Source organism: Mandrillus leucophaeus, unplaced genomic scaffold, assembly GCF_000951045.1.
Source record: "Mandrillus leucophaeus isolate KB7577 unplaced genomic scaffold, Mleu.le_1.0 Scaffold285, whole genome shotgun sequence".
Classification (NCBI taxonomy): domain Eukaryota; kingdom Metazoa; phylum Chordata; class Mammalia; order Primates; family Cercopithecidae; genus Mandrillus; species Mandrillus leucophaeus.
Genome location: NW_012102976.1, coordinates 378,472 through 393,138, shown reverse-complemented (window position 1 = coordinate 393,138; position 14,667 = coordinate 378,472). Strand labels below are relative to the sequence as shown.

Below are 14,667 nucleotides of genomic sequence, written 5' to 3'. Positions count from 1 at the left end.
AGTTCTGTGGAGAATTTCGTGTGGCTAACAGCTATATGAATGAGCCATGTTGAAAAGTGAATCCACTAGCCCCAGTCAAATCTTCAAGTGACTGCAGCTCTGGCTGATCGCTTAACTGTATGTAACATGACAGACTCTGAGTTACAATTACCTAGCTAAGCTGTTTCCGGTTTCCTCACTGACAGAAACTGTGTGAGATCTTAACTGTTTGTTATCATTTTAAGCCTCTAAATTTTGGAATAATTTGTTGCAGAGTGATATATAACCAGTACCACATCTTGGCTACCATTCATTCATTCAACAAACATTTATTTATTTACTTTTTTTGTAGGTGGTGGAAGGGACTCTGTTTTGCTATGTTGCCCAGGCTGGTCTTGAACTCCTGGCCTCAAGCGATCCTCCCACTTCCACCTCCCAAAGTATTGCGATTATAGGCATGAGCCACCATGTCTGGCTTATTTGTTATTTATTATGTGTTAAACGTCATGCTAGGTGCTCAGGATGCAGTAGAGTAAGACTAGTATAGTACCTGTCCTGGTGGAAATTATTATCTAACGGGAGAGATGGATATTAAGCAAGCATACAGAGGAGACAACATTGAGAGGAAAGGAGAACACTTTAGGATAAAGGTGGGGAAGTTGAAGAAAGGACATTAAACCTGAGTCCTGAGACTAGAAAGCACCAGGAGGTGCCTGGCCTTTTTCCTTCTCACCTGTCTTGGTGTTTTCACTTTTTGCTGCCTTGAGTTCCTCTGAACTTGAGGCTGGGTGTTAAAGAAACTAACAAATGAAATGAAATGATAGAGAAATCCTGCTTTTCTTAGGGGCAAATCTCCCCTATGGTGGAAAATGCCCCATGCAGGATGAATGCTTTAAAAAAAACCCAGGGGAGCTTGTAGTGGCCAAATAGCTCTGCATAAGGAAGGGAGCTGGGGGATATTTAGAAGCTGCCTAAAAGAGGGGCCTGAGAGGGAATAGAAACTAAGAGAAACTTGGAAGAGAAAAAAAAAGTCTAACAGGAATTTTTATGCCCTCGTTTCTTGGGTGGTATGTGATAAAATGCACTTCTTCCCACAAAATAGTAAAATTCCTTGTTCCCTAACGCTTTCTGGAGTAGTTTTGCTTCTTGAGGATTCAGCAAAGCACCACATCCTTCTTCTGGGTTGGCTTCAGGTGAATCCAAGGCTTGTTCATAGGAGACCAGCCACCTATGGTTTGGACATAAAAATGTAAATAAATAAATGCTCCTGATCATCACTATAATTCCAAAATAGACAGCTATACTCCTGATGCTTGATGATGGCATCACTGTCACTGCTGACAGCTGTACAGAGGTTGTTAAAAGCAGGCCTGGATAGGTGCTGCTGCAGCTGCCAACACTGCTGCCCAGCACCATGCCGAGCATTTACACACTGCTTGGGAAATGCAGACTGGCTGCAAGACTGAATGAGGAAAGCTGCCCATCTGCCACTACCTTCCCCTTTCATGCTCCAGGGAGTGGGGTTCACGAGGAAGCAGGGGGTTTAGCAGGGGGTTTATGGCCGCGTCCTTGTTCTAGCACTCAAGTGTGGCTCCACTGAGCAGGGCCTGGGACCACAGAGTTACCACTTCCTTCTCAACTTGCCTGTCTTCCTGCATCAAACTGCCTGAGCACTTCTTCCCTTAGGATGACTTCTTTACCAGAAGCACCTGCTTGTTTTACCCCACTAGGCCTCCACTGGCCTTTAGAAAGCATCTAGCCTTTTCTGACCTTGAGGGCGAACATGACTTGGGTTTAAATAAGGAATTTCTGCAGCCTCTGGTATTCTCTGAGTGTCCAAACCAAACATAAGCCCAGCAGCTCCTGAAGTTCCACACCCACACTGCCAGTACAGTAGATGCTAGCCCCATGTGGCCACTTACAGTTAAATTGATTAAAATGACATAAAGTGGAAAATTCAGTTCCTTAGTCACCCTAATGCTCAAATATGGCTAGTAGCCATTGTACTGGACAGTTGATATTATAGTACATTTCCAACACCACAGAAAGTTTTAGTGGATAATGCTGTGTCTTGAGCCAGAGTTCATAGAATGAATTCTGCTATCTAGGAGCTGGCTACTACGATTAAACAAGGAAACTGTCCACTCAGGTTAAACAGCGGAAGCCCGTCTCACCCATGGGCTAGGTACAAAAGTCAACAGATCTTTGTTTCTTTGGCTGAGGAAAGATTTGGCTTGTGGTTAGGGGCCATGCATAAGAAATACTGATGGTATCTTTGTACACTGGCGTAACACTGCAGGGAGATAAAGGGCTTAACCATGAGAGACCCAGGAAGCAGAACCAACTGAAGGCACATTTGAATCACCTCCCCATTCTTGGGCTCCTTTCTCTTTCAATGGAATGACAGGTGGAATTGTCCCTGTGGTATTTATTTATTTATTTACTTGAGACAGTACAGGAATGCTATCAGCTCACTGCAGCCTCAAACTCCTGGGCTCAATCAATTCTCCTGTCTCAGCTTCCCAAGTAGCTGGGATTACAGGCATATGCCACCACATGTAGATAATTTAATTTATTTTTTATTTTTATTTATTTATTTTTTTAAGAGATAAGGTCCTGCTATGTTGCCCAGGCTGGTCTCCAATTTCTGCCCTCAAGTGATCCTCCTGCCTTGGCCTCCCAAATCTCTGGGATTAAAGTGTGAGCCATGGCACCCATATATAGTATTTAAACAGTTTTTTGCTTTGTTCTATATTTTGGTGATAAATGCATGGAGCTGAAGTTTGAGTACATTCAATGATGTGATTCCTTGTAGATAGTCCACAAAGCAGGCCTTTCTTTGCCCCAGGCTTTGTTCAAGGAAGGGTCTGCTCTCTACCGGAGACCCATGTGTTTTGCAATTAAAGAACATCAATTTCCTCCCTGAACTCTTTTCTTGGGAGGCTAGAATTTCAACCATATCACCGAGCATTAGGAAACACAACCCTGGCCCCATAGATCAAACCCGAAGTTAGTATGTACTAGTGAGTTTTGTGCCTGTAAACATGCAAAGGGGATTTAGGTCCTTAGAAACACGGCTACAGTCCTTTAGACCAGTCCCCAGCCATGGACCAGTAATAGTTGGTGGCCTGATAGGAACCAGGCCACACAGTAGGAGGTGAATGGTGGACGAATGAGTAAAACTTCATCTGTATTTATAGCTGCTCCCCATTGCTCGCATTGCCACCTGAGATACCTCCAGTCAGATCAGCAGTGGCAATAGATTCTCATAGGAGTGTGAACCCTATTGTGAACTGCTCATGTGCAGGATCTAGGTTGTGTACTCCATATGATAATCTAATGCCTGGTGATCTTTCACTGTCTCCCATCACCCCCAGGTGGGACTGTCTGGCTGCAGGAAAACAAGGGCTCCCACTGATTCTACATTATGTTGAGTTGTATAATTATTTCATAATATATTACACTGTAATCATAATAGAAATAAAGTGCACAATAAATGTAATGTGCTTGACTCATCCCAAAACGATTCCCCCTCCTCCCTGTCTGTGGAAAAATTGTCTTCCACAAAATCAGTGTCTGATGCCAAAAAGGTTGGAGACCATTGCTTTAGACCCTTCCCACCTACCCCCATCACCCAAGACATGGCAAGCTCTGTCCTCCCCAAACTTCTGTAGCTTGCTATGTTCTGCCTACTCAGGCTGACTCTAATTATCTATTGACATTCATCTTTACGTGTATTTTATATGTACACATCTTGTCTTCACAGCTAAATCATAAATTATTTAAGGGTAAATGGTATGTGTCTTTTCCCTGTTTGGTACCCCACAATGTCTAATACGCCTTCAGATACAGTGCTTCTTTCACATCTAACTGCATTGGCACCAGTTATGAGTGATTCTCTCATAGGAGAGAGAAACGATGGCTATGGTTAACCAGACAGATATGTTTTTTAATTTGTTTTAATTATGTACTTAATTCTGAAGGATTGTAAGGGGACTCTCATGTCAAGGATTTACATCATTTACAAAACCAAAAAGAAAGTTAGTTGCCTTAAAACAAACCAACCTGTGAGGTGACCCCAGTGTCGACTGTAATCAGAGCCCTGTGAGAGCAGATCCATTTCCAACCTCTTCTAATAAAAGACTGTGGTCTTGTGCTCCATAGTGTGTATGATTTTTTTTAAATCTGAGGATTTAAAAAATGTGTGATATATGGTTAATTAGAATCTTAGAGTAACAGACCACACTACTACATGAAGATTCTCATTTTAAAAAATGTTTTCAGCAGTTTCTCATCATTTGGTGCATCTCTTCCTTGTTCACTTTTTATTATAACACTAAATATCATTTTATGCTGAGCTAAAGGTCGTTGTTATTGCATTAAGAGAAATCTGTGCTTTCTAATATTGGAACAGCTGCAATAACTTAGAGTAAAAAAAATCCCTAAGTATATTTTACAAATGCTATTCTAAATATTGCCTAATACACTGCTAACTTTGGCTAGATTTTAAATAAAATGAGAGTCCAGTGAAATTATATGTAAGGCATATTCTGGTGAATTGGAGCATAGTCTTAAGGATTAGCAGTTTTTACACTGTTTCTTTATAAAACTGTGGAGGATTATTATGGAAATTGATGTCATGATTATTTTAAACTCTGGCTTTATTAGCTGTAAGAAATGCTTTACTCCTGCATGACCTGCTGTCACCTCTGGCTCTCCAAGCTCACCATAACAAGTGGCATTGCAGTCCTTATTTCCCACAGGAGGTCAGTTAAGGCTGGAGGTTTAAAGCACCAACCTGAGCACACATCACAAATCCAGGAGGCGTGGACGCCCCATTCCCAACTGCTTGTTGTCACCAGAGACTCACCACTTTGCTTCCTCCTGTTCCCATCCCAACTGTTTAGGTAAGCTTTGATAATTTGCATCTGTCGTTTTAGAATTAATAACAGAATACTGACAGAAAGGGATGTGTTGGGGTTATTAGCAAACATTTGTTATTGTTCTGACTCAGGAAAGCTTGGAAGGCCCCCAAAACCCCACATCATCCCCAAGGCCTGTGGTTGGCTTGCAGCTTCCCAGGGCCTATTATTTAGGGACTGTCTGTGTTGTCCTATCAGACAATGATGCCTCCTCACCCTCTGTTTGTTCATCCAGTCACCATCTTTCCCTGGGAGATGGAAGGGTGTATCAAAGCAAGAGAAAGAGTCAGTGGTTATTTCTTCCTCTGCTCTCTAGGTTGGGTATTGTTTCTGTACCTTAGATACACCCATTTTAATTAATTATGAAGTCTATGTTTTGCAAGGCAGGTCTCTGCCTTATGCAGAAGATTTTGTGTGTGTGTGTGTGTGAAAAATCGTTGTGAAATTAATCTGATGATTTGGAAGCAAGTGGCTCGAGGCAACCATGCAACATTATGTACACACTCAGTTGCATTTTCCTGTGAAAGGAAGCCTTCAAATTCATTTCTAAAGTGCCGTGAAAGCTCACTTGGGCCACTGCTGCTTGCCCTTTGCCTCTTTACAAGCTGTAAGCCACCAAGTGGACTTGCATCAGAGAAAACTGAGTTGCACCTTGACAATTCTTCAGTGAATAACTAATTGAAATATTTACCAAGAAGGAAGACAGGCCTCCCTAAGAACTTTAATCTTTCTAGGGGCAATCGCTATTTAAAATAGGTGTCAAAGTGCCATCTAGTTCCCAAACCAACCCAAAGAAGGAGGATTTTTACAAGACTCAGTTGAAAGGCAAACTTTCTTTTACTACAGTGTTTTATTTTTGAGGTAGAGGCAGAAGTGAGCAAATGAAATGATAGAGAAATCCTAGAGAAGAGAAGGTTAAGTCAAGGACAATGACACATAGTTGTAATGTTGTAATGATAGTTGCAGGATCTTGGCAGAGAAAGATGTGCCTGTGTTGAAATGCAGTTTTCACAGAATGATATCCATAGATTGGAATCTCAAGGCCTGTACAACCCAACAGTTAGGAGTTCCCAAAGGCAGCGTCATTTAATCTAAGATTCAGGAGACCCAGGACCACCTATACCATCCAGGGTGCTTCTTGTTTTTCTTTTCTTTTTTTCTTTGAGACAGAGTCTAGCTCTGTCACTGCAGGCCGGAGTGCAGTGGTATGATCATGGCCTACGGCGCCTCAACTTCCCTGGCTCCATCGATTCTCCCTGCTCAGTCTCTTGAGTAGCTGGGACTATAGGCATGTGTTGCCACACCTATTTGTTTGTTTGTTTGTTTTCAATTGAGATGGGGTCCCCCGAAGTTGCTCAGACGGGTCTCAAATTCCTGGAATATTTCTCATGATCCTCTGGCCTTGGCCTCCCAAAGTACTGAGATTACAGGCATGAGCCACCACACCTGGGTGGTTTTGAAAATACAGACCTCTGGGCCCTACTCCAGACCTGGTGAAACAGAAATCTCCTGGGGGTTGGGGGAACGGGAGAGCTATCTGCCTGCTAATCACACTAAAGTTTAAAGCCACCAGAGACCTCTGTCTTTTATACTCACTGATGGATCCAAGTGACATAACTCAATAAATACCTGTTGAATGAATGAAGGCCTTAAGGGTTCGTGGTACTCAAAGGCTCCAATTACGGATATATTTTCCAGGCCATCTAATCCAAAATGCTGTCATAAGTAAAATGTCACATCCCCCAAGAGGCATTCCTAACCAGGCTAGGGAGCAAGGGAAGCTCTCCTATCTTTGTCCAACAGCCTCAGCGAACTGTCCCTACCTTAACAGGCCTCATCTGCCAGTACTTAACTACAAAAGCTGTGACAGAGGAAGCAGCAAACCAGCCTCACAATGCTGCACTCTAAAAAAAGATGGGATCAATAAAATTAAGGTATAAATAGGGCCCTAGATATAGCATGTGAGTAAATCTGTCACCCAGCAATGACAGAAGTTGGGCAAACTTCTATAAGCCATACAGTTTTATCTGTAGGCTGAATAGCCAAGAGATTAAATTTCTTCCCTAATCATTCAAACCACACGAAAGAGAAGGCAAGAGAAATGCAATCTTGTTTCTGTATCTACATTGTGCTAAGATTGTATTTGCTGATAAAAACCCACTGCATCCTTCAACATCTGAATGGATTAACTGTAGTATATCTATACAATGGAATGCAATAAAAACTATTGATATACACAAGAATGACTCAAATGCATTATGCAAATTGAGAAGCCAACTCTAAAAGATTACATGTCATACGATTGTTTTTAAGAAAACATTACAAAAAATGCAAAACTATGGGGAGGGATAATGGATCTGTGGATGCCTAATTAGGATTAGGAATGGGGGACAAATTTATCTGCAAAGGAGTAGCACAAAGGAATTTTTTGAGATGATGAAATGATCCCATATTCTGATTGAGATGGTAGTTACATGACTACATGTATATGTTAAAACTCAGAACTTTATACCAAAAGAGTGAATTTGCTGTAGGCAAATTATATTTTAAAGGAACCCACTGCATTTGCCATTCACAATGTAAGTTATTAGAACTCTGAGGGCCCTGAGACACTTTTCTTCTGTTTATCAGTGTGGGGAATGCAGGAAAAAGTTATCTTGAGGCACAAGTGTGAAAGTGAGGAATCACTGCTAGGCCTTAGAGTCTATGCTAAGTACATTATACCTGGCGCCAAATGTAGCATGTTAGAAACTGGAAACCGTTTTGTAGAAAATTCCTTTATTATAGTGCAAATAACTTTCAGCAGTGACATAATGTAACAACACATTTAGCAACATTTTACACCACGCAGTAAATAAGAAAGTGTTTCTTTGAAAATATGTCATCATAGGAACATTATTTCTACATTAATGCCAGAAAATGCCAAGGCCGTTTATCTCAAGGCAACAGGGCTCCCTCCTTCCTTTTGGGTATCTTCTTTTTAACACAAATGAAATGACTTGCCGTTTTAACAAATCCTCAATTATAAAAGCGATGTCTCAGGGGGTTTTGAACTAAGGTCGGCAAGATTTGAAATGGGGCTTCAAAATTTTAAATAATAATTTAAAAATACTTCTGGAATAGCCCAAAAACTAGAAGTCACTTCTATTAGGTTTTAAGTAGATATACACACTCACTCCAATTTTACTGCAGAAATGGACAGATTGTCTAAAGCCTGCTTTCTATTCCCCCAGAGCCTGATTGTTATTTATACTCCTTGGTTTTGGTTATTGCAGAACTGGGGCTCTGGTCAGAAATAACTCCTCACATACCCAAATACTTTCCTGTGGAAGCTTTAAATTGCACTTTCCATCCTGAAATTCTCACCTTAGACCTCACAGGCCCAGGAGAGGGTGTGAATACTGTTTCCAGTTTACATCTAAAGCCCCTTACTAATTTGGGCTATACCTGAATCAAATCATCACATCATTTAGATTAATCCCAATAGGCTTATCCAAGAGGTTCCCACTAAACTCACAGAGAAACAAACAGTTAACATTGTATTTTCACACTAAGCTGCCTCAGGGCTTGGCTGCTAATGAGTTAGCTGATAGGTAGACAGAATAAGAGTCTCAATTCCAATCAGTTACACACCCTGCTCCTCTAGTTTCTGCTGAATTATGCAGTGGGTGGGAATGGTTGGCCACTCAAAAGAGTCTTCCTATGGGGCTCTTCCACCATAAGTTGAATCAAAACTCCCACAAATGTTATTTCAAGGTGCCCTTTAAGTCTCTATACAAACACTTCTCAAAATTTAGGGACTTTGAAGTGACAAGCCATGAGAAGTTAATCACAGGCTTGAAAATACCTGGAACCACAGAGCAGCCCCCACGGAACAGGCTGAATATGGTTAAATAAGTTGGCTGGTACATAAAGCTTTTCAATATACAGCCAGTCTTGTTGGATACAGTATCTTCTTATATAACACAATGGAACTGTGCTAAACAGTTTCAAAGTTGAGAAGAATCCAAATATATCACCTATAAAAAATTCACAATTTTAGTTTGTTTATTTTAGACTTTGGTACTGAAACACTGTCTACATTCTTGACACTTGAAAATGACATGGTCACTTCAGTGCCTCTGCATGTTGTGTAAAAAAAAAAAAAACTCAAAAAAGCAAAGCAGGACAAGGATGTGTCATTGCAAGACACAGTATGCTGTACAAACAAAACCTAAATTATATATAAATACACCCCCACCCCAGAACCCTGTCTTCCCTCACTACCTGATCAAAGCAATGCCAAGGGTCTCTCCCTCCAGGGCCAATGTAGCTTGTAAAGTCCAGAACCCAGGACTTTAAGCATCCCTTGCCTTGCGGTGACATTTACAGTACTGCAGCCTCCTGTTGGAGTCACCCTGTTTGATCAGTTCCATAAGTGCAGGGAAACGCCTACAGCTTAATTGGAAGCATTCACTCTACTGGCTGGATTCAAAGACCTGGAGTCCTGGGAGTTAACCTTTCAGATAAACTGGATCATTTCCTAATCTGAATCCCATCTAATCCTACTATCTCCTCAGAGCCAACACAGTAGGAAGCATCTTCTACTCTGAAGCTTCCAAAGGCATTACTTAGGGATATTGGTGAGGGTCACATAAGAAAAGTTATACAATGAGCTAACAGCTTAAGTTGATATAAATTACTTCCAAGTAAGTTATTCAGGGCCATTTGCTTCTGCTTTACACTGCATTCCACAGTCATTTTCATATTATTCCTTTAAAAGTTTATATTATAGTCGCTTTAAAAATTGTCTAAGCAGTCACCTCTTGTGTTTTTGATTAATTTAATAACAACTTAATGAGCTATTATATAAATCAAGAGAGAAATAATTAGTCTTAAGGAAGCCAATACTGTGCTAATTCCCAGTAAGGAGAAAAAGCAATGTAAATAGAATTTTACATAACCAACAATAACTTGAAAAGCAGTTTTATCAAAATGGTTTTGTAAAGGTTTCCCAAAAGCACTTACAGCAATTTATATCAAGAGATCCTAAGTTTAGGGGTATGGAGAATCTCAATTCGTTAAAGCAGAAATTCACCAGTTTCATAATTGTAATATGTAATTTTCTCCCCTAGGACCTAAGATATTTATACATTCAAAAGTTTATAACTTGCTGTTCTTGAGACATTGTTCGTTCTCTAATACATACATTGAGTAAAATAAATAACTACAAGAAAGCTTCAACAATCTGAATTAACATTATGCTGTGCAAAACAAAAACAAAAACAAAACAAAAAAAAGTCAAATCTTGAACAACCTACATTCTATGTAAATACCCTGACTAAAATATTGGTTGTGCTACACAATTCCACTTCAGCGCAGAAATGCATTGATTTCACTGTACCGTTGTTGTTGGCTTTTCAAGTGTCTTTAGCACTTCTGTTTCTAAGCATTGCCTTTCTTTGAAAAGATGAATAATTTGCTACCAAATCACAAATCATCACAAATCCATTTTAGTGTGGTCTGAATAAAATCCAGCATAAATGTATTATTTTATTCTGGGTATAATGGCTCGGTGTCTTTGTCCCAACAGCTTTCTTCTTAAGGGCAAACCACGGTTGAAGTTGTCATTTTGGGTTTAAACTGTACAAAAGAAGAGACAGTGAAGCTTGCCATTTGTTTTTGTTTTCTTTTTAAGTGTCCAGATCTTGCTAGGACACTTCTTCCAGACCAACAGTCAAGACAGTTGTGGCACGTGATCCTATTTGAAATAGAGGTGGTTTAAATCAGCCAAGCTTGGTGATCTGGAGGTCTCCGTTTATCTTTATGGTGTCAATTGCAGATAACGTTTGAATGCGATGGTAAAAATCAAAAAGTTGGTGTCCATCCACAAACACTCGGAAACGTGGGTGCTCACAAAGAATTTCCACCTGGAAGAAACAAAATAATAGTCCACAATTTCAATGAACCCTACTGGGGAAAACAAATAATACTTCATTTTAGAGAAAAAAAGGCAGTATCTTCAGTGGTTCACAAACATTAGAAGGCATTGAAACCTGCAGAGGGCTTGTTAGAACACAGATTGTTGGGCTCTACCTTCAAAATTTCTGATTCAGTAGGTGTTAAGAATGTGTGTTTCTACCAAGTTCCAAGGTAATGCTGATATTGCTAGAATACAGAACCCACTTTGAGAACCATTGCTCTACACTATTCAATATAATACCTTTTAAAGATTTAAAACTTCATTCCTTTAACATATCTCCCTTCTGCCTATACTCCAGAAAGTGATGTAAAGTAGCATAGATTTGTTTATATGGCACTTAATGCCTCCACTGTCATCCCCTGAACTATTCTATTCCACCTTCAGAAGGGCCCCTCACAAGGCAGAACTGGCATCCATTAGTAGCAGACCATAATAGTCTAGACACTCAAAATATGCTAAGCACTAAGGCAGAGAGAAGGTTACACATAGTAATTACCACTGGACAAAGAACATGTAATTAACAAGGTTTTGTTGAGTCAAACAGAAATACCGGTTCCATAAGGTAAAAGCTTTTTCCTCAAGTAATTTACCATAAAGTTTAATTACTGGTAGTGTGCTATGATGGGTTTATTAAAAGCATTGGTATTCACCATGTAAGGAGGCTCCATATGTGATATTAGTCACATTTAATTCATATTACTAAAATTTTATCACCAAGAAAGGCCTATTTCACTTCAGTTTTGTTGTTGGGAGCATTATATTCCTCCTGGCAGTCAGAAGCTGTGGTTATTCACATTCATGAGCTATGCATTAAGGTTCATCACTGAGAAACTATCCTCACCAAGAGGAGCCCAAGGGGACATCACCATTCTAGAGAAGGGGGTGAGGAGAGAGAATGGGTCAAGGGTGCTTTCCAGAGACTATAACTAGAAGGGCAACTATCTCAATTCTACCACCGATGCAAAGATCATGGATTCTTATTTTCCCCTCAGAATGTAAGAAGGGAAGTGAAATAATTACTTCTTCATGAGGCACTTGAAAATTTCTAGATGAAGGGTAACCAGTTAAGTGTAGTTCTGTTTTATTGGGCTCATATGTAACATGGAGCTTTTAACTGAGTTGTCATTATTGTGATGTAATGTGAAGGTGTAATGACAATTCATCACTAGGTCTGACCCCTTTTCAACACCATTACTACTTGCATTTCCTTTTTTTTTTTTTTTTGACAGAACCTTGCTCTGTCACCCAGGTTGGAGTGCAGTGATGCAACCATAGCTCACTGTAGCCTTGAATGTCTGGGCTCAAGCGATCCTCCCGTCTCAGCCTCCCAAATAGCTAGGACTACAGGTGTGTGACACTACGCCAGGCTAATCTTTTTTTTGTTTTAAAGAGGCAGGGTTTTTGCTATGTTTCCTAGGCTGGTTTTGAACTCCTTTGCTCAAGCAATCCTCTTGCCTCAGCCTCCCAAAGTGGTGGGATTACAGGCACAAGCCAATGTGCCACTACTTGCATCTCTTATTTGGCATTGCCTTTCATAGAGGAAGGTGCTGCTAATGCTGCTTGACTGAATGAAAAGTTTGGATTGTGCTTCCTGCCCAAAAGATAGTGGGGAGCAAATCTTTATTCATCCAGTCCCAAGGGAAGGAATTTGTCAGCCAGTCTGTAACCGTGAAATAGACTGCGGTTAATTAATCCAGAGCGGGAAACAAGGACACAAACATGGCCTCATTAGCGAAGGGAACAAGAGAAAATGAAATGATCATCATCATATTCTTTAAAATGTCATACAAATAAGGCTGAGAGCTAATAAGTAGCTCTCAACCTTATTAATATTTATTAATATTTAATAAGTGGGTACTTATTAGTATTGATTAATCAAACAGATATTTGGGGGTAGGTATCTACTATATGTTGGGTACTACATAGAAAAGTTACTTATTCTTAACAATTTGGTCACGTAAATATGGGTCTATTTAAATGTGTGAGCTGAACAGAACTAACAGTTACTATGGCAAGTGTTAATTTACATCAGCAAACAGAGTTCTTTTGATCTTTTTTTCACCATTGGGTGACAAATTTCCTGGACATGCAAAAATTCTGGCCGCTTCAAGTGTTCTTGGCACACACTAGGTAAGTCGAACATTATCACCCTGACAGTGGCTGGAGCCGAGGCACTCGAGGTACTTACCCTGAATGGCTGGTCTGGAATGAATGGGAAGTAAGGGATTGCTGACTGTTCTTCACCCCTCTCCCCAGATATACAAGAATTTCTGAGTAGCTGCCGATCTGTGAACACAGCTTTGAGTTCAATTGCCACATCGGCAGGAGGGTCTTCAGAGTCCCCACAGGTCAAACTGATTGCAAAGCTGAAAAGAAAATCATCTCATTGATTCAGGGTTGGATATAAAAACATTTCAAAATGACCCAGGTGCTTATATTTCCTGTTCCTCCTCTGGGTTTGCCCGTTTTTAAGAGGCCACTACTCTTCAAGAGAGGTTAGATTATGGAGAAGTAAGTCAAGCCAGTTTATTTTGTTACCTAAAGCAAGCTCTGGTGAAAACTTTGGTGGAGCTGAAAATGACTAAAATTAGCGATTTCAAATACCCCAAAGCGACGACACATCTATGTCTTAATCCACTTCGGAATTCTCAAAAACAGCCACAGAAATTGACCACGGGAAATAATGTTAAGTTGGGTTCTTATTCATCTTGATAGTTCTTGCTTCTGGCACCATGTTTCAAAACCATAAAAAAAAAAAAAAAAAAAAAATCCTTTGGCCTCCCTAAGGGTCAAAGAGAAAATGTGGGCCTATATTTATAATCTCTGATATAAATAGCTGTCTGGAGAAATGATGGCTGGGATTCATACACATTCTTTTCATGGGAACATGGTACTTTCTTGGCACTGGCAACTAGCAACATTGTGCACAAGGAGAGGAAGAGGAGGAGTGCTAAACCACAACAGGAGTGGGCAGGGCTCAGCCACAGCCTGATAGTTCTGTAAAGACTCTGCCTTACCTCTCTGGGTTGAGGTCTACGATGCCCATCACTAACACCTTCTTGCCTGGTCTCATGCCACCTTTAATGTGCCCACAAAATGGAACTATCTGCAAAGGGTGGGAGAACAAAAATGAGTTTCACAGCCTCTTAGGGAAGAGCCAAGACCTCAGATCCTGAAGGCCTGACCCATTGGAAAATGCAATAAACAAACGAATAAAATTTTAAAAAGCAATGAGAAAGGAGGAGGGTACAGGCAGAGACACAGAACACAGAGAAAAGCCATTTACCAGTCGTGGGAAGTACACGTCCGCTTGAACTGGAGAGCTCAAAGAGTTGTTTAAATGGCCATCATCTAGTTTCTAAAAATAGAAGCACACAGATTGGCTTTCCATGGGCTCTTTTTTGGGGGGCTGGAGGAAGAACCCACACAGATGTGGTGGAATCCAGCAGTCTTCCACACGCACACAGTGTCTGCCGATGATGCCTCTTCACTGTCTCTTAGATAATCTCATAACCCCCGAACAAAACCCATCCTTTCCACCCGGTGGTTAAGCTTCTGAAGATCCGCAGACCCTTCAGATCCAGATCAAAATCAAGGTCGAGGTCCACCGAGGAGCCAGAGCCCCACGCCGGAGGAGGGCAGGCCCCTCTTCAACCGCAAACGCTTCTGGAAGCGCGGTGGGCCAGGCCTGTCCTCCGGGACGTGGCTGAAGTGGAGCTGCCGTGCTCAACTTCTCTCGGGAGCCCCGGGCGCCGACCCATTTCCAAGGGGGAATCCCCGGGACGTCGGGGGCGGTGGCGGGGC

The 14,667-nt window shown here is 41.0% G+C and overlaps 1 protein-coding gene across 1 annotated transcript; it reads right to left on the bottom strand.

Moving 5' to 3' along the window:
* Nucleotides 1-10,574: 10,574 nt before the first annotated feature.
* Nucleotides 10,575-14,624, bottom strand: LGALSL (lectin, galactoside-binding-like). The gene is made up of 5 exons (XM_011985520.1): nucleotides 14,526-14,624; nucleotides 14,150-14,221; nucleotides 13,881-13,969; nucleotides 13,052-13,229; nucleotides 10,575-10,810 (listed from the first exon to the last, which is right to left on the bottom strand). Exons 1-5 carry the CDS (start codon nucleotides 14,622-14,624, stop codon nucleotides 10,667-10,669), a joined length of 582 nt encoding a protein of 193 aa, XP_011840910.1. The 3' UTR covers nucleotides 10,575-10,666.
* Nucleotides 14,625-14,667: the final 43 nt, after the last annotated feature.

Coding starts and splice junctions, on each gene's coding strand:
- LGALSL (XM_011985520.1), bottom strand. CDS start 14,624: ATGGGTCGGCGCCCGGGGCTCCCGAGAGAAGTTGAGCACGGCAGCTCC. Junction 13,970..14,149: donor ACGTGTACTTCCCACGACTG/GTAAATGGCTTT, acceptor CACCCTTTGCAG/ATAGTTCCATTTTGTGGGCA. Junction 13,230..13,880: donor GTAGACCTCAACCCAGAGAG/GTAAGGCAGAGT, acceptor TTTTCTTTTCAG/CTTTGCAATCAGTTTGACCT.